The sequence below is a fragment of the Ochotona curzoniae genome, unplaced genomic scaffold (assembly GCF_017591425.1).
Source record: "Ochotona curzoniae isolate NIBS_2020 unplaced genomic scaffold, NIBS_Ocur_1.0 contig_3819, whole genome shotgun sequence".
Classification (NCBI taxonomy): domain Eukaryota; kingdom Metazoa; phylum Chordata; class Mammalia; order Lagomorpha; family Ochotonidae; genus Ochotona; species Ochotona curzoniae.
Genome location: NW_024466004.1, coordinates 22898382 through 22920521, shown reverse-complemented (window position 1 = coordinate 22920521; position 22140 = coordinate 22898382). Strand labels below are relative to the sequence as shown.

Below are 22140 nucleotides of genomic sequence, written 5' to 3'. Positions count from 1 at the left end.
ACTGCTGCCTGAGGTACTTTTTGCTTCACCAGTTTCCCCACGTGAAAAGTAGCCTTAACTCATGAGCCATATCATCCAATCAATATAATTTTATTGCATATTGTTTCATTTTAAAAAGGGGTATTTGAAATGGTACACTTCTAAGATTATATTTGGCCTATTTTCCTAGGCTTAGCATCAAGTTTTATTTATTTTAGATGATTTTCAACAAGAGTGTATGGAGCTAGAAAGGAATTTGGAAGACTGTTATAGAACCTGTGTTATGTGTGTTGCCTTTGTAGGAACAGATAGGCCAATATCCTGATGACAGCAATCACATGAGCCAGAACTCAGCAAAGGCATGGTTTGTTTTCAAACTGCGTTCAAATGAAAGAATTAGATATGCACTGTGAAAATAAGTGTAAAATTCAGACACTACCCTGTTTTTCACACTTTCCCTAAAAGAGCCCTTAGGGTCTTGTATTTTACACACTATTTTGAAATCTGCCTATGATCACAGAATTTTGTGATGTGCTGGCATGCTTATAAAATTCAACTTTTAAAAGTGTAATTAACAAGTGCTAATTAACATGTGAAAAGAGAAAGTGGTCCATAGAGGTGCTAAGTAAAGCAAGAACTATCAATAGTTGAGATTTAAGTGGAGGAAGAAATTGCCTTCAACAGAATGGGTAAAATCAGATGGGAGGATAATGGCTGAAAAAGATGAACTAGTTGAGTATTCTGAGAAAAGTGAAGAAAGAAATGTTAGTGATTCAGCCTATTCATGACTTAATTTTCTTGCCGTCACTTAAAGCCGGTGTCTTAACATGTCGTTTATTTCATCAGACTGAGTCTTACTTCTTTTTTTTTTTAACCTCAGAGTTGAATTTGATCAGAATGAAATTCAACACAGCTAGTACTTTCAGTTTTAAATAGTTCATGATAATAGGCTATAACATATACAACTTATTTTCAGTCTTATTTCTTGTTTTAAATTACAAACATTTCAATATAAATGTATAGAGTATGAGAAAGATGCTGACAACAAGGCATTTATGATTGTAAAACTAATAAACCTTAAGAAGCGATTTTCTTCTAGGAGTTGACACCTCAACAATTTAATTAAAAAGTTCTCTGTGTCCCATATGTGCCCCATAAGGAGAAAGTCCTATAATTGGCTATCTAGGTTATAAGCTACAGGAAACAATTCTTGATTCCTTATAGGAACAAAGCCAAAATAAACAGCAGGAATATGTCATTGAGAACATCAATGAAGCCATGCTTTAGTGAAAGAAAGCAACAGAGGCTTCAGATGGCAAAGGAAAGCAGATGGCCCCCAAAGTCTTTTGGAATAGATTCTTTTGTACTCAAGCCATTGCTGATGATGGAAAGCGAATACCCCGGGAGCAAATTAACCGGTGCATATGCATGTGGATGTTAATTTCCTAAGGTGAGAATCAAATTCACAAAGCTAACGTGTAATCAGAGCTGTGGTTTCTAACTACCGCGCTATGCTCTATTGTTTGTAAATAATTTGACATACTAAATTCCTAGTGAAATGTTAATGCTTATTAAAAGTTACAAAATGAACAAAATAGAATTGACTCATATTCACTTTTCTCTAGATAGGAAATCAGGGAATCTGTCAAAACATAAAATAAAAAATAAATATGTATCTTCTTAGTTGATTACATAATATAGTTAGACATACTGTATTTCAGAAGCGACACAATACATTTTTATAGATTCATTGATTTTTATTTTGGAAAGTAAGATATACTGAGAGGAAGAGACAGAGAGAGAGGGGCATCTTCCATCTGCTGTTTCACTCCCCAAGTCACTTCAGTGGCTGGAGCTGCACCACTCTGAAGCCAGGAGCCTGGTGTCTCTTCCGGGTCTCCTGTTTGGGTGCAAGGTCCCAAGGCTTTGGGCTATCCTTGACTGCTTTCCCAGGCCACAAACAGTAAGGTGCATGGGAAGTGGGGCTGCAGGATTAGAGCTGGCACCCTTACGGGATTCTGGCACATGTAAGGCAAGGACTTTATCCACACAATGTTTTTTCTGGTTAAATTCTTCACTAAATCATAGGTCATATAGTAGTATTGTTTTCTTTAAGAAGGTTCTTGGTTTTCTTTTTCATTTCTTCAGCCACACATTAGTCATTCAGTAGCGTGTTATTTAACTTCATGACATTTTTAATTCTTTTTTTCCTCATGTTGTTGATTTTGTTTTGTGGCTTTTCATTTAAGGGGATGTGTAGTAACTGTGTAATGGAGACTATCATATCGAGATGTGAGGGTACAATGCAGTATGTATCTCTACTTCCACATCAAAGATGGAGTCCCAATGAAACTGTTAAATTTATCTTGACAATAGATTACTGGACTCTTTGCCATTGTCCGTGCCCACAATGATGGACATATGACTGTTTATGAAGAACTATACCATTGTAATAAAATCAGAGAACTCAGGAGGGGATTTGCAGAGGGGGAAAATGGAAATCCCAGAGCCTATGGAACTGCATCATAAATTTATGAAAATAATAAAAAAAATAAAACTAGTTGAACACAAAATTTCTATCTTTTTTTAAAAAAGATTTATTTATTTATTGGAAAGTCAGATACACAGAGAGGAGGAGAGACAGAGAGGAAGATCTTCCATCCAATGTTTCACTCCGCAAGTGAGCGCAAGTGCCGATGCTGTGCCGATCCGAAGCCAGGATCCAGGAACTTCTTCCAGGTCTCCCACGTGGGTGCAGGGCCCCAAGGCTTTGGGCCGTCCTCGACTGCTCTCCCAACCCACAAGCAGAAAGCTGGATGGGAAGTGGAGCTTCCAGGATTAGAACCGGTGCGCACAGGGGATTCTAGTTCATTCAAGGCAAGGGGGCTTTAGCTGCTAGGCCATTGTGCCAGGCCCAGTTTCTCATTTTGTAAGCAGGCTAATGCTTAGTCTGTGTAAGTGCGACTTTGAAATTTATTTTGGGACCTGTAGCATCCATTCAGGAAGAACTATGTTCTGCTTTTTCTTTGCCTTCTGATACTGTGACTTACTGTTTCCCCCTGGCTTTCTCCACTTTCTTATAAGTTACACTTTTCCAACACTGGAAGCCCGATATCTTGTCTTGCCATTAATCACTGTGAAGTTAACACTTAACACAGTTCTTGGTATTATCTTGAGTTTAACTCTGTCTACACAGCCATGAATCAAAGTCACACAAAGAATAGTACCGTCCAAATCCACATTTTGTTTGACTGTTTTCTCTTTCTTTTGATTTCATTCCAAAACTTTCAGGCTTAAAATTACTTTCAGTTCTGACAATTTTCTATTTTTTATAATGCATTTTAAAAAATGTGTAGTGAAATTTATGTACTGAAAAGTATTACCTAGACCTACTGTTAACAATTATTTTACCAAAGAAAATGATGTCTCAACTCAAATTTTGTTGCAGTATAGGGTAACTATATACAATGATAATGCATTTTGCCCTTTGAAGAAGCTATTTGAGTATTTCCACCATATAGAAACATCAAATATTTGAGAGGACTGAAATGTTCACCTTGATTTGCTCATTTAATGGTGTGTACATGTATAAAAATAACACTTGGTTTAATCACAACTTTCATTTCACCCATGGGAAGGAAACAGTAAAAATAAATAATTACAAATATTTATATGGCATATGGAGAGAAGAAATCAGGTTTACAGTTACAGAAGAGCAGAATGCAGGAAAAAATAATATTATAAGCTTGGAAAACCTCTCAGAACGGTCGTCTTTGAAAAAATGACGTTCAGTTCTCCAAGCAAGAACTTTAATCATTTCATAAAGGACTTTTCATTTGACCTTGCTAGGTTATTTGATAATTCTCAGAAGGTTTTAGGGATTATTACTTTTAAATAAACTTACAAAGAATTTCCAATTGCATTTTAGTGCCTCCTTTATGAAAGTAAAAGAATGGATTACATGTGGAGTTCTAGTTTACGGTTATGTTTTTAGGGTGTGTTTGTGCACTATGCATTATTTTCTAGATGCCCATGTAAGTAACGCTGATGGGAAAGTTACTGTGCTCCTTATTTTTCTTTGTGATTATGGCAATATAATGTGGGTTTTTTTTTCATATTTGTAAACCAGATCAGAATTTACTTAATTTTAATCTGGAATTGTATGAGCACAAAAAGCAGTCGAAAATTCAAATGGCCTTACATGTATTTTCACAAATCTTGGAAAACTTTTTGGTTTTGTAGCTCATGAGATCAATAATTTCTATATGAGGACCCTTAAAGTTTCTGTTTTCCACAATCACTTTAAAAACTTGAAAATCTTTATTTATGGACATTATGGTGTAGAACAATTCTTACAATTTAGCATGAAAATATGACAAAGTAAAAGGCTTCTATAAAATATACCTTCTGAAATTGATTATAAAATATAATTATTTAAATGCTAATAGGAACTAGTATCAATGAATAAGTCTTGTAAAAACTAAATACTATGCTAAATGCATATTAAAATTATGATATTTTATTTGGTTATGTAGCTAGAAGTGTGCCAGTTGGATCATGTAGATTTAATTTTGGGTTTTAGAAGAGTCTCCATGCTTTCTCTGTGATGGCTGTAATTATTTGTATTCTCACCAACATTTTTCTACAGTATCTCCTTCATACTTTATTTGGTCTTTTTAAATTATAAAAATGCTAAGTGGAGTTAAGGAATTTCACACTGTAGCCTTTATTCATACTTACCTTATACCTAATAATGTTGAGCATTTTTTTTAAATATACTTGCTGTTTGTTAGTATTTCTTCTGAAAAAGTAATTTAAATAGTTTATTCATTTCTTAGCTAGTTTGTCTTTTTTTGTTCTAGTTGGGTTTTTGAATTTCATAAGTTTCATAAGTATTACAATGAGAGGAATTTTCCTTTCGTGAGATTTAGAAAGGTTGTAAGAAACTGAATACAAATGAAGATCATTATGCTTAGTGAAGTAATCCAGACCCTCAGAAGTCCATTGTCACATATTTGGTGACTTGTGGTCATTGGTAGAGAATATTTAAAAATTACTATATATGAATAAAATTGGTATTTTTGAAGGAATTATTATTTATGGACTGTATCTTTAATTTTGATGAATAGTGGCCTTTTTGAATTCTAAATGTTGAACTATTTATTTAGTGGTACATTAAACCTTTGCGTATAAAGTTAAAATGCTGTCTTAAATATTAAACAAGGTTAAGAAAAAGAAGAGAAAGTTTGTGAACTGCATTAAATCTGTTCTCTCTTCATTAAAAAAATTAGGAAAATGTTGAATTAAGTAAAAATTCAAAAGGTTAGTTTACAATGGAAAGCTTACAAGTTTGTTGCATTGTAAATTCCCAGCAGGGTTGAAGGAGATACAGCATTGATTCCAACAAATATCTTAATGCTGTTTCACATTAAGTTCTTTACTCCAAAACACCTTATAGATTAGAATAGCTCCTTAAAAATTCTTACAATCTGTGGCTTCCAACTTATTCTAAATTAGTATAAAATTCTCTCTTTAGTTCACTGGTATTTATGATTACTTTTATTCTTTTTCACACGTTGAATGATTTACATTTTTGAAAGCATATGTGTTGAAATAACCTTCATAGTGTTGTGGGTTGTGCTTGTCTGCTTGACCTGTTCTTATTTACCATCACTCTCAAGCTTTGCCTTTGGACTTCTCTGGCTTGTAAAAGTTCTTCATGCATTAGTTACTTTCTCGGCTGTACAGAGATAGCTTCGTCACAATGCTTCTACTTTTGGATTAAAGTCCAATGTTTATGGATTTTTATGGAATTCAATAAAATTCTAATTCATGAATGAGAAATGGATATTTTTGTGGTTGAAATTGTCAGTAAACAGAGTTGTTGTGTTAGGACTGCTTTAGCTAGCTATGTCCACATCTCATATCTGATTACTACTGTTCCACTCCAGCAACCCCTTTTATTTTGAAGGAATTGTTATATTTTTATTATTATACATGACACAATTTTGTACATATAGGGCTTACCTATCCCCTCTCCCCTTTTCCTGTATAATTTTACAACAGTACAATCTTTTAATAAATTATAACTTTAACATTCTGTTTTTTAGCAAATCTTTTATAAAATTTTCAAGGTATATTCAACTGTTTCAGTGGGAGTCCTCCTTTTTATTTAGGAGTAAAGATGCATGCTATGGCATAGCTACATTTCACATTATGCTGTTCTCCTTGATACACTTCATCTATGAAAATGTATGTATATACATGTTTACCTACATATCTATTTGTTTTGCAATTTTCATGAATGTTGCCTTATATAAATTAGAACACTTGATATTTGTCCTTTGGGATTTGGGTCACCTCTCTGAACCAGCTCCCGTCTAACTCATCTGGGAATGCCCATAGGATGACTCAAGCACTTGAATTCCTGCCATCATGTGTGAGATCCAGATGGATTTCCTGGCTCCTGATTTAGACAGAATAGCCATCAAGAATGTTGTAATCATTTAGAAAATGTTTCAGCAGATGGAAGATATCCTGCTCTCCCCATCTTTGTCGCTCTTTCTCTTTGTGTCACTCCACCTCCCGAATGAACAAATGTTTAAAAATAGCAATAGGTATGTTGGAAGATCCTCACCCCAGAAAATGGAAAAAAAAAATTACCACACTGTATGTTTAAAATTGGACACAAAGTTGAAATTGATGGGAAATATAAGGACTAAGACTTGCTTTGGAAAATATTTATATAAAGAAGACATTGAATCCAATAATCTAATGAAGAAAAACATAGGAAAAATCCTTCACATTTGAGAAATTATATACACTAAGCTATATATATACAAATAAAGTTATTGAAGGTGCATAACTAAAATGTTGCCTTGCACCTTGGAAAATGTTACACTGCTGGGAGAAATGGGAATCTGTAGCTGGTGGGCATTCTGGGCCTAGTTAATGCCAAATATATGTTAACTATACCACCATGCCAGGACAGTTGCTCATTCTTTTAACTTTTATTTCTTCTTATTTTTTAAATTAAGATATGTTGGTGGGCAGGGAATGCCAGGTTGGGACATGCCACCCCAACCATTACAGGTGGAAACTGTAGATTGCCTGGCAAAGGAGTTCTGGGGATGTATTTGAGTGGGAATAGCTGACATCATATTTCACAAGGGAGGTATGAATTCTGGGGGCTTTTACAACTGGAACACTGCACTTGCAGGTAGACAAGGGAGCTGAGATGAAGTGGTTTAGAGGGGAGAGGCTGGAGGGCATGTCTGAATCAGACCATGAAACCTGCCCACACTGAGACTTGAGCTAGGCTAAATATGTTCACCCTCTGCCCACTGGTACATGAAAAATATGAGGCTAGGGAGCATGCTAGGCTGCCATACTCTCCTATGAGTGTCACAATAGGGGCTTGGTCATGTTGGGTTGGGCCATAATAGCCTTGAACCAGAACATGCCCTGGGGGCAGAATCTATAAGGGAATTACAGGCTTGCCTCTGTGGGACTGCAGCACTTGTTGGTTTGCACAGTTAGCTTGGGGTGATGATAGACTGGACCACACAACTCACAAAACAAGAATCCACCTGACACTCATGGGAGCCAGGGCTGGGAGGGTCAAGGCTGGGCCAGGCTGCAACACCTGCTGGCACAAGCAAAGGTCAAAACTGAGGGCAGATGATGCCACACAGAGCCCTTCACTCTGCAACAAGAATGGGAGCTGACTTGGTAGGGGAAGCTGAGAAACTCCCCTATTAAGCAGCATTTCCTGCTGGATAGCATGAGAGTGGGGACTGCAGCGCTCCTCAGCATTTTGTGAGGGTCAGGTCTGAGGACAGGCTTGGCTGGGCCAGGATTCAGCACCCTCTGGTGCACATGAGAGCCAGGATATGATGTGGACCATTCCCAGATGGGCTAGGCTCTAACACTTGCCAGCAAGAGATGAGGCTGCAGGTGGGCCCTGTCAGGTTGGGGCAGAGCACCTGCAGCATGCGCAAACCCCAGGGTTGAGAAGAATGGGCCTAGTAGGGGAACACACTGGTAGCTCCCCTGTTGGGCTGCAGCACCCATTGGTGAGTGCGAGAGTCTGGACTATGGGTAGAGCAGCCTAGGCAAGGGTGCAGCACACATAAGCATGCGTGTGGGTTGGTTCTAGGGATAGGCAAACTGGACTAAGCTTCAGCACCCACTGGTGTTCAGTGGAGACACAGTGGGTGTTCAACAGGCCAGGCTAGGCTGCCATAACAAAGTGGCATCACCCACTGAGTGACATGCAATAGACTTGTTTTGTCGTATGTCTGAAGACTAGAAGTTTGAGATCCAAGTGTGCCTTGGATTCTGAGGCCTTTTTCCCTGGCATAAACTGTCACTTTACTGAACTTAGCATGATCTTTCCTCTGTGCATCACTTTGGCTTAATCTCTGCTTCTTGCCCACCTTTGTGGCCTCGTAGAACTTAATTCATGCTTAAAGTTGGTTTCTGCAGATATACTTATTTTTTGATGCTGGATGTTAGGGTTGCAATATATAAGTTTTGAGCAGTGGCATAATTCATATTACCACAAGTGTAGAAATAGGTTAATTGAGATTTCTTTATGCAATTATATGATATGTTTTGTATAATTATAGATACACATGCAATTGTGTGACACCATGAAGCAAAATTGCATATACTTTTAACTTGTTTACCAACAAAATCAGCCATCTAGTTTCTATCTTTACACTTTGTAATTAGTTTTACAGGACTGGATGATAAAAAATAGTTTTCTCTGATTTTTTTCCCATAATTTTCAGCTTACGACAAGGACAGTGTGGATCCAGATATAACACAAAACTCCAGCAGTAAAAAATAAAAATAGTACTTGGCAAATATCAAACAGTAAAATGTGAGCTATCATAAAATTTGCTTACAGAAAGGTCATTAATTATTTTTAAAAATATATTTTTATTTTAAAAGCCAATGTTACAAACAGAAATAGAGAAAGAGTCTTCGATTCCCTGGTTTACTCCACAAAGCACTGCAGTGGCCAAAGCTGAACTCACTACAAGCTAAGAGTCAGGAGGTTTTCTAAGTCTACCACATTATTCCAAAGACTTGGACCCTCTTCCACTACTTCCCTAATCCATCAACAGAAAGTTGAATCAGACATGGAGCAACTGAGACATTAGTGGGTGTTCAAATGGGGTACCAGTGCCACAGGGCAAAGATTGTGCCGACCCATGTCTTTTATTCTTAAAAGACGTTGTTCTCAAACAGGATTCAGATTCCATTATTACTTTCGTACATTATTACAACCGAGTAATACTAATTCACATGGGTAACTTTTTGAAAAGATTAATAAGTTTTGTTTTGTTTTACAACTCCTTAGCCAGTTAATAAAACATAATTGATATGAGAATTTATCTTTGGATTTTTACTTGAAGCTGGTAACAATATATTTTAGCTCAAAATCCAATGTCTTTACGTTAATATCTCATAAGTGATAAATGATACATCTTTAAGTTTGAGATAGTTTTAAATGTTCATTGAAATTCTATAATTTGTGAAAATGCCTAGTGATATGTGCTTTTTCATGTTTTTATATCTTCCCTTCCATCTGTAAAATACCGGCAGTATTCTACCTGACAGTGTTAGTGCTTCCCACCATCTCGGAATAATACTTCATGTCCTCAGCAGGGCCCTCAGAGCTTATCCAAGCTTAGTTCTCAAGGACTCTCAGCATCCCCGGGCAGCCTTTGCCCTTCCACATTGCTCTCTTGCCACTGGGCCCTTTTTAATTTTCACTGAAGTGCTGTGCTCTCAAAAATTTCAGGTTTGTAGAAGAAGATCATGAGAGCAACTACATTTTAATGAAAATCTGATGCTCAAACAGAGCTATGGCTGAGGCAATAGGAATAGGGGTCTTTGTCATTATCTGAACTACTAAAGCCACTGGAAGTGTGTTTCATATCTCAGGTCTCATTGTCAGGTGTAATCAAAATATGCCATTTAATTTTTCCTCTGGGCCAAAAGAAAGATTAAAAGTAAATGAACTAAACTGAAGAAATAAATCCAATTCATCAAAAATAGGCAATTGGTGTGCATTCAAATTTTAATGCTGTTGTAAAGATCCCTTATATATTACTTATTGTTTAAAAATAACAAATTCTTAAATTTAATAATAATAAAGCTTTCATCTAATTAAGCATTCATCTTATTAGCCACTCCAGAAATGTTTTTATTTTCTTGCATTCGTAAAATGGAGTTAATTTGTCCTGTGGGTCCCTATGAGTTTGTAGTCTAACCCAATTTTTTAGATGTTTTCATTCTAAACCTAAGTGTTTATTATTTTCTTCTGCAATATAATGAATTTAGAGATGATTTAATTCTTTGTACAGTTTCTCCAAAATTATGCCGTCTTATAATTGTACAATTCTAGCACCACATAAATGCACACACATTCACACTCATACACACACACACACACACACACACACACACACACACACAGATTCACAGATGAAGAGATGATGGAAGAGAAATCTGTAATCTTGCTGAATCAGTTCTCTGAATATTGAAATTTGGTGGATAAGGTGGAATCTGTTGTGTTTTCTTTTATTCTGCAAATTTCAGATAAACAGAACCTTTAGAATAATTGATAGTTGTCATAACATTGATCATTAACCTTTGAAATATTGTTATTTGAAACATCATCTTCACTTGGATTCCAGAACACTGCATGCTAGCAACCTACATTTTGTCCTCGAGTAATTCTTTCTCATCTTCTCAAATTATTTATATTGAAAACAAGAAAGCAGCGCACATGTTTGGTAATTTATCTCTTTTCTGTTTTCATTGCCTGTATAATCTTACTCAATTTTATACATTGAGAAAGAACTCATAATTTGTAAATGCCCAAATGCTTTTTCCTCTAGGAATGTTTTCTTATAGATTTCAACCTTTTATATATCTCTCTCCATTCACTGTGTTTCCTTGAACATCTATCAGTAATTTAAATTCAACTTTCTCTCAGATATCACTTGATGTATTTCACTCAACATCTGACTAATTATCAGCTAACCAAAGGCAAAAGGAAACAAAATAAAGGGAAAATGCATTTTTTCCCTATGATTTTTTTTCAATTAAACTGAATTCCTCAGGGAATATTGTTATACCAACCAACAAAATATAATTAAAATCTTAACATTTCTATTGCTTCCTGTTGCTGCCATCTCAATGCTATCATCTTTTCCTGAATGTTGGCATATTCATTTAAGTAATTGTTCTTTCTCTTTTTCTCCAAGAATGGTGAAAAAACTAAGTGTGAATCAAAATGTATCAGTTTGCTATATCCCCATCTCCTAGAAGCTTCCTGTATCATTAAGAAGAGGATCCCTTGAATAACCTACAAAAGAGAATGCATTTGGCCTGGCAGTTAAGATGCCTGCTTCCCATATCAGACTATCTCGTTTTCCAGGCCTGGTTCTGCTCCAAAGGGCAGATTCCTGCTAATATGAATCCTCAGAAGCAGCAGGTGATTTTTCTAGTAATTGGATCTCTAGCACTTGTGTGGTGGCTCTAGATTGAATTTTTGGCCCCCTAACATGTTGTGGACATTTGTCAGATGAAGCAGTGGATGGGGCCACTTTACTTCTCAGTGTGTCTCCTAGCTTACAGATTCAGTGTGCTAGAAGGACACAGGATGCCAGACATTCTTCACTCTCAAACATCGTTTCCCCTCTCTGTGCTCCTCTCTCTCATCCTGAATCAGATTGATGTATTTATTTTTGTGTTCTGCCACTAGAATGAAAGATTAAAGAGTTGATAAATTTTTACCGATTTTGTTCATTTTTTTAATTTATAGTTGCTTCAAATAAAAATAATTGGACATCAGTTGTTAACTCTTGAATAAAAATCCATTCATAAAAGTGCTGATAAATATTGTCTTATACAAACCTTGATCCCCACTCTGAAAATACTCTAAGATTCATCTAATATTCCCTTTCCTAATTTAAATAATGATTATTAATTAGTTTTATAAAGTAAAAAAATGATTAACCTGATCTAGAGTAGGCCATCATTATTGGATATGATTTCCCGATTTCCAGAAGGAATCCAGCTAGAGAGTTACCTTTTTATATTTCAAAATACTTTTACAGGCGTTTAAAAAATCACACCAGTTATAGTTGTTCAAAAAATGTCCAGTATAAATCTTTGAAATATTTACATGTGTATTTTAAAATCAGGGAATGTTGAAATGTTTAAATTTACTCATAAGTTAAATTTAAAATAGATATTGTTACTGAAATTTCTCAAATTCCAAATTATCCTTTTACTTCCTGCTTCCTTTCCTTTCCAGAAATATCACTTGCAGATCACTGTAGATATCACTTAATATTTACCTTTAGAGCAGTTTGTATTCACAAACATAATTGAAGCAATTTTTTCTCAACACATGAAGTTGAAAACTGGTATTTTGTCATCATGTATAAAGAGTACATGTTTAAGAAAGACATTTTGTATACTCTTTTCAAAAGTCAAAGAATTGAAAGTGGTAGAGTGATTAAATAAAATTAAAATGAACATCAGATATGATACAATGTGTTATATTATTGATGAGTTATATGAGTAAAGAGCCAAGAGACAGAGCAACTCAAGACTGGATGGTGAAACAAAAAGTCTATGAAAAGGAAGGCCCCATCCACACTTTACATGCCTTTCTGCTGACAAAATAATGATAAAAATATTGTAAAGTATTTGTTCACTCTGTTCTGCATTAAGGTAATTGTTAGTGATCCAATATACTGAGTGATTATAAAATGAAGTTGAATCGGAAGCAATGGTAATAAAATTTCATTTTGATAAATGACTGTGAGCAGCCAGAAAAAGTTAAAGCAGCAGAAAGAAAAGTAGAAGAGTGTGAGGGCTACTGTTCTGATGCAAGATCTGGAGGTGGACTTGGCTCTGACGCAAGGGTTAACCATCCGTAGCTTTGTCAGTTCCAACAAATGATTCATTTTCCCAATTCTCAATTTCATCATCTATGATGGAAATAATATCTGAATCAGTGATTATGAGGATTAAAGCAGTTATCCATGTAAAGCTATTAGAATTCTACTTTGCATAGTAAATATAAAATGAATATTAATGTTTTCATTATATTGAACAACAATGCCCTTTCCCTCTCTCGAGTATTCTTAAGTTATTCTGAAAGACATTTTCAGATTATTTTAATACATTTTCTTTAAACTCATCCCAAATAAAAATGAGTACTTACCCTAGTATTTGTCAGCAGAAGGTATAAATTATTCTTTTTATATTTCTTCATTGTCTAGTCATATGCCTGGATTAAATTCTTATTGGGTAAATTTAAGCATTATTAATCCTGAAAAGAACTGCTATATGGTGATACGGGGAAAATCAGTCGGGGGCGGGAATTTGGTGAGGGGTAGGAAAATTCCAGATCCTAAGGAATTGTACCATAAAATTCAAAAATAAAGAGTATATTAAAACAAAGATTTTAATATATTTTTTTATTTTTTAATTTAAATATTTTTTTCTTAAAAAAAAAAGATGTGAATTTGGGACCCGCAAAGTGAGTGTCCAAAAAATGTGTCTGTTATTGCTTGCTAGAGATGTGTGCCTATGGTGGAGTTACTGGGTTTCAATGGTATATAAAGATGTCAGTATTTAATTACTCTTTGGCTATAAACACTGCAATTTCTATGGCTGGTGTAAAATTCTTGTGTGGCCCTGCCACACCATTTTTTTATTACCTTGTTTGAAGAATGTCATAGAAATTTGTGACTTTAGTATGTCAAATCAATTTGGAAAACACTCCCTTTAAAATATTTATTTATTTTTTTGGAAAGGCAAATCAGATTTATGGAGAGAAGAAAAAACAGAGAGAAAGATCGTGTATCTGATGATTCACTCTCCAAACTGCTGCAACAGCTGAAGCCGCGCCTTGTGAAGCCGGCAGACAGGAGTTTCTTCCGGGTCTCCCACCTGAGTACTGACCATGTGGCAAAATAGGTTAAACACTGCCTGTAATGCTGGCATCCTGTATCATCGCTTATTCAAGTCTTCTCTGCTCCACCTCCAGCCTCGCTGCCTTCTAACATTCCTAGGAAACCTAGGAAATATAGTCCCTTCATTCATGTGGGAGGTTCCAAGGAGGCTCCTGACTCCTGGCTGCAGCCTGGCCCAAGCCCAAACCCTCCCCCTCTGTTCCTGTAACTCTGAAACTCTTTCGAATACGTAAAAGTAAATAATGATCATTTTTTAAAAAAATGTCATCAGAGCTTGGGTCTCTAATTCCTTGTCTGTGTAATTCTGGCTTCTTAATAACTAAAAGTGGCCCTGCAGTCACTTACACAGTTTAGAGGCTTCCTGAGTTTTGCAGCATTTTGTTAACTTCTGATCTCTAGGGTTAATATGCCATTTCAGCAGTGGGTTGTTCATTGATTTAGTCTTCTGTTGTTATTTTACTGGGATGTTCTTCGTATTTGCCTTTCAATTTGGTGGGTGCTCCTCCTCTTCTTTGTCAAGGGAACATCTGTTGACATATTAAGGAATGTTAATTAAATTCACAGGAGAACTCTCACAGGAAACTCTACGGGCTAGAAGAGAATGGAGCGACATATTCCAGATTGTAAAAGCAAATATTTGTCACCTCCAAATAACATATACAGCAAAGCTTTGCTTTGTCTTTGAAAATGACAAAGCCAGGAGCTTCTTCCAGGTCTCTCTCGTGAGTACCGGGTCCCAAGCCTTTGGGCCATCCTTGGCTGCATTGCCAGGCCTCAAACAGGGAGCTGGATAGGAAACAGGGCTGCTAGGATATGAACAGGCATACATATGTGAACCTGGTGCATGTAAGGTGAGGACTTTTAGCTGCTAGACTACTGCCTGGGCCCTACCCAACTGTTCAAACTGCCCCCAAAAGATAAAGCAAGCAAGCGTATATGGAGATCATAGTAATTAACTGGACACTATGGTTCAAAACTTTAGTTGCTTTCTTGCACATTCATTTACTGTTTAGAATTGATTGTATAAATTATCCTTGCTGAATACAGAGAATATATCTGGTGGAGGGTTAGTTTGTACTCAGGGTTTTTCAAATATGTTCACTCTTTGTATAGGAAAAGATATGTTCTTTATTGAAAGGATGTCTAATTGTGGTATTCAACATTATATTTATAATCAAATCTTCATTTACACAGCTAAAATTTTTTCTGCTGTCCAAGACAGTTGGTGAAGTGAGAGCACCAGTACTGAATTACATATTTAATTACATTAGCTATGCAATCTTTCATTGCTTGTAAGTGTCTGAAATAACACTGAAACACAAAACACTAAACAAGAAAAATAGCATCTAATTCTATTTATTGTTTGCCTTCCTGGCGTGAATTTCAGTTCAGCAAAAAATGTAGTGTGATAGTTCATATGCATTTGAAATTCATATGCTAGAGAATGTTTCCTTATGACTTAAGGAACAGTAACACAGGTGGGAGAATTTGGGAAAACATCATTTCTGTATTTCTCAACAAAGGTGAAGGACCCATTAATCTATAAAAGCCTAAATTTATATATATACATATATATGATATCTTAAATTTATATATTATATATATTAAATTTATATATCTATATATACATGATGATACTATATAATAAGTTATCTGAATATTCTTGTGAACGCAAAATTCCAAAGCATAGACTTTAACTATGTGCCTCCAAACCAATTTCATAATAAAATGATATTGTGTACTTATTGGTAAAATTACATGAATTTAATGTGCTGTATGAGAAATAAATTTTGGGCCCCAGTGTAATGGCTCAGGGGCTAGATCCTCACCTTGCCTTGCATTAGCTGGATTCCCATATGGGCAGCAGTTCATGTCCCAGGTGCTACACTTCCCATTCAGCTCCCAGCTTATGGCCTGGGAAAGCAGTCAAAGACAGCCCAAAGCCTTGGGACCCTGCATGCATGTAGAAGACCCAGAGCAGGCTCCTGGCTCCTGGCTTTGGATTGGTTCAGGGCTGACCACTGCAGCCACTTGTGAAGTGAACCTGCTGATGGAAGACCTTTCTTTCTCTCCTCCTTTTTTGCAAATCTGCCTTTCCATTAAAAATAAACTAATCAATAAGAAAAAAATAAAAGGGGCCGTAAATTTTGGTTTCCCAGTACATAAAAAAGGAGGTAGTAAAGAAAACAGTTCTGAAGTCATCAAGTGAATGACATATAATATTTATCTGCTAGAGAAGTATTTTTCTTTTGGCGGTCATATTAGACCAAAGAAAGTAATGGATAAATTTGATAATTCTCAATCCATCAGAAAAGTCTGAAGTGCAGGGTTAAATGAGCAAATGGGAGAGAATGTAGGATTAATATTGCTAAGGAAATTAATAAATGGAAGATAATGATCTGCTCATCTACTGGTAATTCAGTGAGCCGTGTGGTGTACCTTACCAAGGAAGAAACAGGGATGGTTTGGCATAGAAAAAACCTTCCCAGTCTTTGCATGAGTTAGGGAACTGATCATGGAGGGAACGTAGGAGTGCATGAGAAGGTTACTGTGAGAAGGAACAATGTGTATTTGATTTGATAGGAAATGTCAAGAATACTACAAACCTTTGATAAAGATTCATGGAAAATATGTATAACAGAAAAATTGCATGTAGACTTGAAAATATTTTTACTCAATGCATAGTCTTATAACTGAATTTTCCCTGAAATTGTTAAAATATCCTTGTTTATGTAATAATATGCATATATACACAACTCAGTAGGAAAGGAGAAATGCTTTACTTGAATTAGTCGTTACCTGAATCATAAATTTCTTTTTCTCCTGCCATCAATCTGTGCTCCAGGAAAAGATGACTCCTTGATGTTTCAGTGTTGCTTTTGACATTCTAGCTACTTCGCTTCTCTTCTATTTTCTTTTTTTTCTTTAATTCTTTTTAAAAATATTCATTTATTTGAAATAATTATAGGGAGAGAGAGATGGTGAGATTGAAAATAAACAGGACCAAGGACAGGAACTAGGCACTTCATCCAGGTCTACTACATGGGTGGCAGGGACCAGGCACTTGGGCCACCTTCCACTGCTTTTTCAGACATTAGCAGGGAGCTGGGTTGCAAGTGGAGCCACAGGTGCCACAGGTGGTGACTGTAGCCACTACAGCACAGTGTCAGACCCATTTCTCTTTTTGTCAAAGTGCTGACAACTGGCTAAATCTGTTGATATTGGGTTTTTCATGCATTTCCTTTTTCACATTTTAAGGCTTTCATGAACCACGAAGGTCACAAGCAATTTATATGTGCTTTACTATCCTACCTGATTGGAGGTTGTACTAATGTGACTTGGATATGATACCAATAGTATTAGTGATAGGTTTTCTTTTCCTGTCTATCTTTTTACATTGACGTGTGTGTGTGTGTGTGTGTGTGTGTGATTACCTGGAAAGATGGCTTTCATGCCAGGAACAGTGAGTCTCTCACTGATCTATACTACTTAGCAAAATTATATAGCGCAAACTAAATTCATTTACTAGTATGTGATCCATGTTCTTTTCTCAATGTGTTTCTAAACTTTGGTTGAAAATGCAATATATCCTTCCTATATTGTATAACCTGCTGCTCTTGAAATTTACTTTATTTAGACCTCATACATCTTTGTTCTTGCATTTTGTGCTAGTAGACATTTCTAAGTGTATGTTGAATGACAGAATGGTTGATATATTTCTTAAATTCTCTTCATGGCTCAGTTATCTCATCCATAAAGATGTTCAATATCACTGACCCTTACAGACAATCAAATTAAGGGTGCAGTGGTCCATTACTAAACTACAAGTCACCTTTTAAAAACACACAAGTCAGAGGTGTGTTGCTTCATTGGTGTCCAATAGAAGGTAGAAAGAATAAGTTTCTAGTGATACAAGATGCAGTTTAGTAGATACAATTCAGGATAAATTCTGCATTTTCTGTGCTTATAGAAAATAGTAACTTCAAGTATTCAGTCATAAATGTCACAGTTTGAACATCCTGATTTGATAATTCACATTATACATAGTTATAGAAAAGTCACACTTTATGCTATAATATGTATTATTATTGCAGCTAATATTTGAAATGTTGTTAAAAGATTTGGCTAAGAAAAGATATTTAAAAATCAAATAAGTGTCAACCAGAGGTCCTGATGAGTGCAAATGTTCACACCAGCCACATTTTGACTAGAACAAATCAAGAAGGCAGGAATTCCATCCTAGTCTCTCATACAGGTCATTGGGGCCCAAGTATTTGGACCATTTTCTGCTTTTCTCTCAAGCATCTTATAAGGAAGCTATACTGGGAAAAAGCAGCCAGGATTGAAGTGGGCACTTTGATATAGGATGATAGCTCTACAAACAGGGCCTTAAACGACTTTGCGTAAGATCAGCTCTTATTTTTTTTAAATGTTTTTAAATTTTATTTATTTCATTATTTTATGATACAGTTCCATGATCTCTGGAATTTACCTTCCCCCTCCCCACTGGTTTCCCCTATACTATTACAATGGTACAGTTCTTCATACACAGTCATAAGTTCATTCTGATATTTAAGTGCATCATGCAATTGTAGGTATGGGCAATGGGAGACAGTCCAGAATAGTATTGTCAAGATATATTTAACAGTTTCATTGGGAATCCATCTTTGATTTGAGAGTAAAGATGCATACTGCATTTTATGTTCATATCTGGATATGATAGCCTCTATTACATAGTTACTCTATATCCCGTTAAGTAAATAGTCGTAAGACAAAATCAACAACAGGAAGAAAAATTGAAAATTTACAATGCCATGAAGTTAAATAACATGCTACTGTGTGGCCAATGTGTTGGTAAATACATGAAAAAGAAAGTCAAAAGCCTCCAGAAGGAAATGATGCTACTGTATATGACGTATGAGTCAGTAAAGAAATTAATATGAAAACAAATGTTTTTAAAGAAATGAACATAAAAAGTAAAATATTAAACCACCTGAAATGTAGGAAAAACAGCATTTATCAGAGAGAACATAGTAATTTTTTTTAAGATCACAAATTTTGAGATTTACTTATTTTTCAAAGGTATAATTCTAGGGAGATGGAGTGACAGGGAGAGAAATCTGTGATCCACTGATTTACTTTCCAAATGGCCATAATTGCTAGGGCTAGGTGCTAGGTCAAACCAAAGTCAGGAGCCTGGAGCTTCTTCCAGGTCTCCCATATTGATATAAGCCCAAGCATTTAGAACACCCTCTTTTGCTTTGCCAGGCACATTAGTACGGAGTTGAATCAAAAGTGGAGCATTTGGTACTGGCACCAGTTATGACTCTGTAACAGGCAGATTACCCATTACTCCATAGTTTCTGAATTTCTAAGGCAATTCTGCCATCCTACATCCCCATCAATGATGCTTGAGATTCTCTGTTTCCTCACTTTTTGCTAATAGTTGATGTTAGTTATTATATTAATAATGTCCATTTATTGGATATGACATTTTATTATACTTTCTATCATTCAATAACTAATAGAAATTTGGAACATCATGATGAATGTGGATTAATCATTTGTGCAAATGTTGGTACCTTTTATAATGAACACATAATAACTTTTGTGAAATAGTTTTTCACAGTTGAGAAGATTATATGGCTTTAATGTTTAATCATATTAATATGATTATTACATTTGTTGATCTGGCACCATTACAACAAAAATGTTACCTTTAAGATATTCATACATAGATATTTATGTGGATTGTTGAAAGGTAAATTGCAGACAAATAATTTCTCAATGCTGCAACGAAACAAAAAACAGATGTTGTTCTTTCTTTAGTTCCTTTCTTCCTTTTCCTCTTTCAAGTATAATCTCTTACAGGTCCCTACAGTGCGGAGTCAATCAAACATTGTGGATCTCTGTCTTGTTTGAAAGGAGAAATTTGCCAAAATGGCACATCTGTTTATTTCTTTGAATACCCAGAGGGATTTCTCAATCAAAACTGTGAACCTGATATTGTTGAGTGCTCATCGGTAACATGTTGGACTGATACTAATTATGTCAACATCACAAGTGTAAGTCTGAATTTGGTTTAAAATGAACGATTTTTTTCTACCGTTAAAATTATGGGTGATCAAGTGAGTTATTAAAACACAATTTTGGTAACAAATAAGAAATCTACTTAATAGGATTACTTGAGGCTGGGGGAGGGGAGTGAAGGAAGGACAGTGGGATTATCAGCACCAAAATCCATTTGTAAGAAGATAGTGGATAGTGTTTCCTGAAGCACAATGCAGATGACTGTAGATTTACCTGTTCTTGATACTTTTTCACCACTGTCCAGGTAAGAGCAGAGTCACTCTCCTTGAAATATCTGAAAACCTTTGTAAAAGTAATCTTCAATTTTTCCTAGGATCTTATGTGCATCTGTTCGCCAATGTTGACAGGCAAGTCTTGTAAGTTAATTCAAATGTTGAATAAGATATTTACTGGGAAGAATAATTTCAACTGGACCACAAGTGAGGAAGCTTGTCACTACAGGTATAATTATTTCCTGTCTGTATTTTAGGGCACAAATGCATGGTTTGCAGTCATGTATGCAGAAGTGAAATAATGTTCTGTGTTTAAATTTGATATGTGATAGTGACTCAAATAATTTATTTCAAGTTGAAAGAGAAAATTTTTCTCAAGTCTTGGATTAATTATTGCAATTTTAAAAATTGAATGTTTAAGCAGTTTTATGTGCAGAAGTTGTGATTTAGTGGGTTATGCCACTATTTGGGAAACTCGCATCCTATTTCAATGTTCTGGAAAGGAGTCCTGCCTCCACTGCTGATCCTTTTTCCCGCTAATGTATACTCTTCAATTAAGCCGATTATGGCACAAGTGCACAGGCATCTGCCACTCTGGCAGACACTTGGTTGGAGTTCCTGGGTCGCAGTTGTGAGCTGCCAAGCACTGCATATTACAAACATTTGAGAAGTCAACCAGCAAGTAGATCTCTTTCTTCCTCTCTCTTTTCTTTCTCTCCTTCATCTCTTTATTAAAGTATATATAACTTAAAGATTTAAAATTAAATATAAATGAATTCTAAAGCAAAAATTTTCAAATGCAATTTAAGCATAAAGTTATAGTTTGTTTATACCAATAATGAAGATTTTAAAATTAAAAATTAATATCTGAATATCAAGAAGAAACTATGTGGTTTTACAATATGATTTTTACTAACCATATGGTATTAAAATATTTTAAAAGGAAGGGATATCCATGGCTTCCTTTAACTTTTTTAAGAATTTTAAATTTTTTATTGAAAAGTCAGATATACAGAGAGGAGGAGAGACACAGAGAAAGATATTCCGTCTGCTGATTCATTCCCAAAGAGGCTGAAATGGCTAGAGCTGTGCAAATCTTAAGCCAGGAGCCAAGAGCTTCTTCCAGGTCTCCCAAGTGGGTACAAAGTCTCAAGGCTTTCGGCCATCGTCAGCTACTTTCCCAGGCCACAAGCAGGGAGCTGGGTGGGAAGTGGGGCCGTTGGGATAAGAACCAATGCCCATATAGGACCCTGGCGCATGCAAGGCGAAGGCTTTAGTAGTTAGGCTATCGTGCTGGGACCAATAGCTTCCTTTCTTATAATTTAGAAACTCAACCTGGATAGTATTCACTTCTTTTTTTAGTGAAGAATTTTAGGGGCCCTGCGCAATAGTGTAGTGGATAAAGTCCTCAGCTTGAACCCCCGGGATCCCACTGGGTCACCGGTTCTAATCCCGGCCACCCTGCTTCCCATCCTGCTCCCTGCTTGTGGCCTGGGAAAGCAGTCAAGAATGGCCCAAAGCCTTGGGACCCTGCACCCACATGGAGACCTGGAAGAAACTCCTGACTCCTGGCTTCGTATTGGCTCAGCTCCAACCATTATGACTACTTGAGGAGCAAACCATCGGACAGAAGATCTTCCTCTCTGTCTCTCCTCTCTGTATATCTGTCTTTACAATAAAAATAAATAAATCTTAAAAAAAAAGAATTTTAGGAAATATTTTGGTTTTGAGTACATATTTTAATCAATTTTAAAAAGTCTTTTGAGTATGTTCTCACATCATTAAGAAACATATGTATATCTAATCCTGAATCAAGGGAGAATTCCAAATGAACCTTTTAAAATTAT

At 35.8% G+C, this 22140-nt stretch overlaps 1 protein-coding gene across 1 annotated transcript in view; it reads left to right on the top strand.

Annotated features, from left to right (window-relative positions):
* The window catches only part of EYS (eyes shut homolog), a 1254974-nt gene that overhangs the window by 22311 nt on the left and 1210523 nt on the right, over positions 1 to 22140 (top strand). Inside the window, 1 exon segment of the mRNA XM_040983150.1 lies at positions 20395 to 20437. Within this exon segment, the coding sequence (XP_040839084.1) occupies positions 20395 to 20437 (43 nt within the window).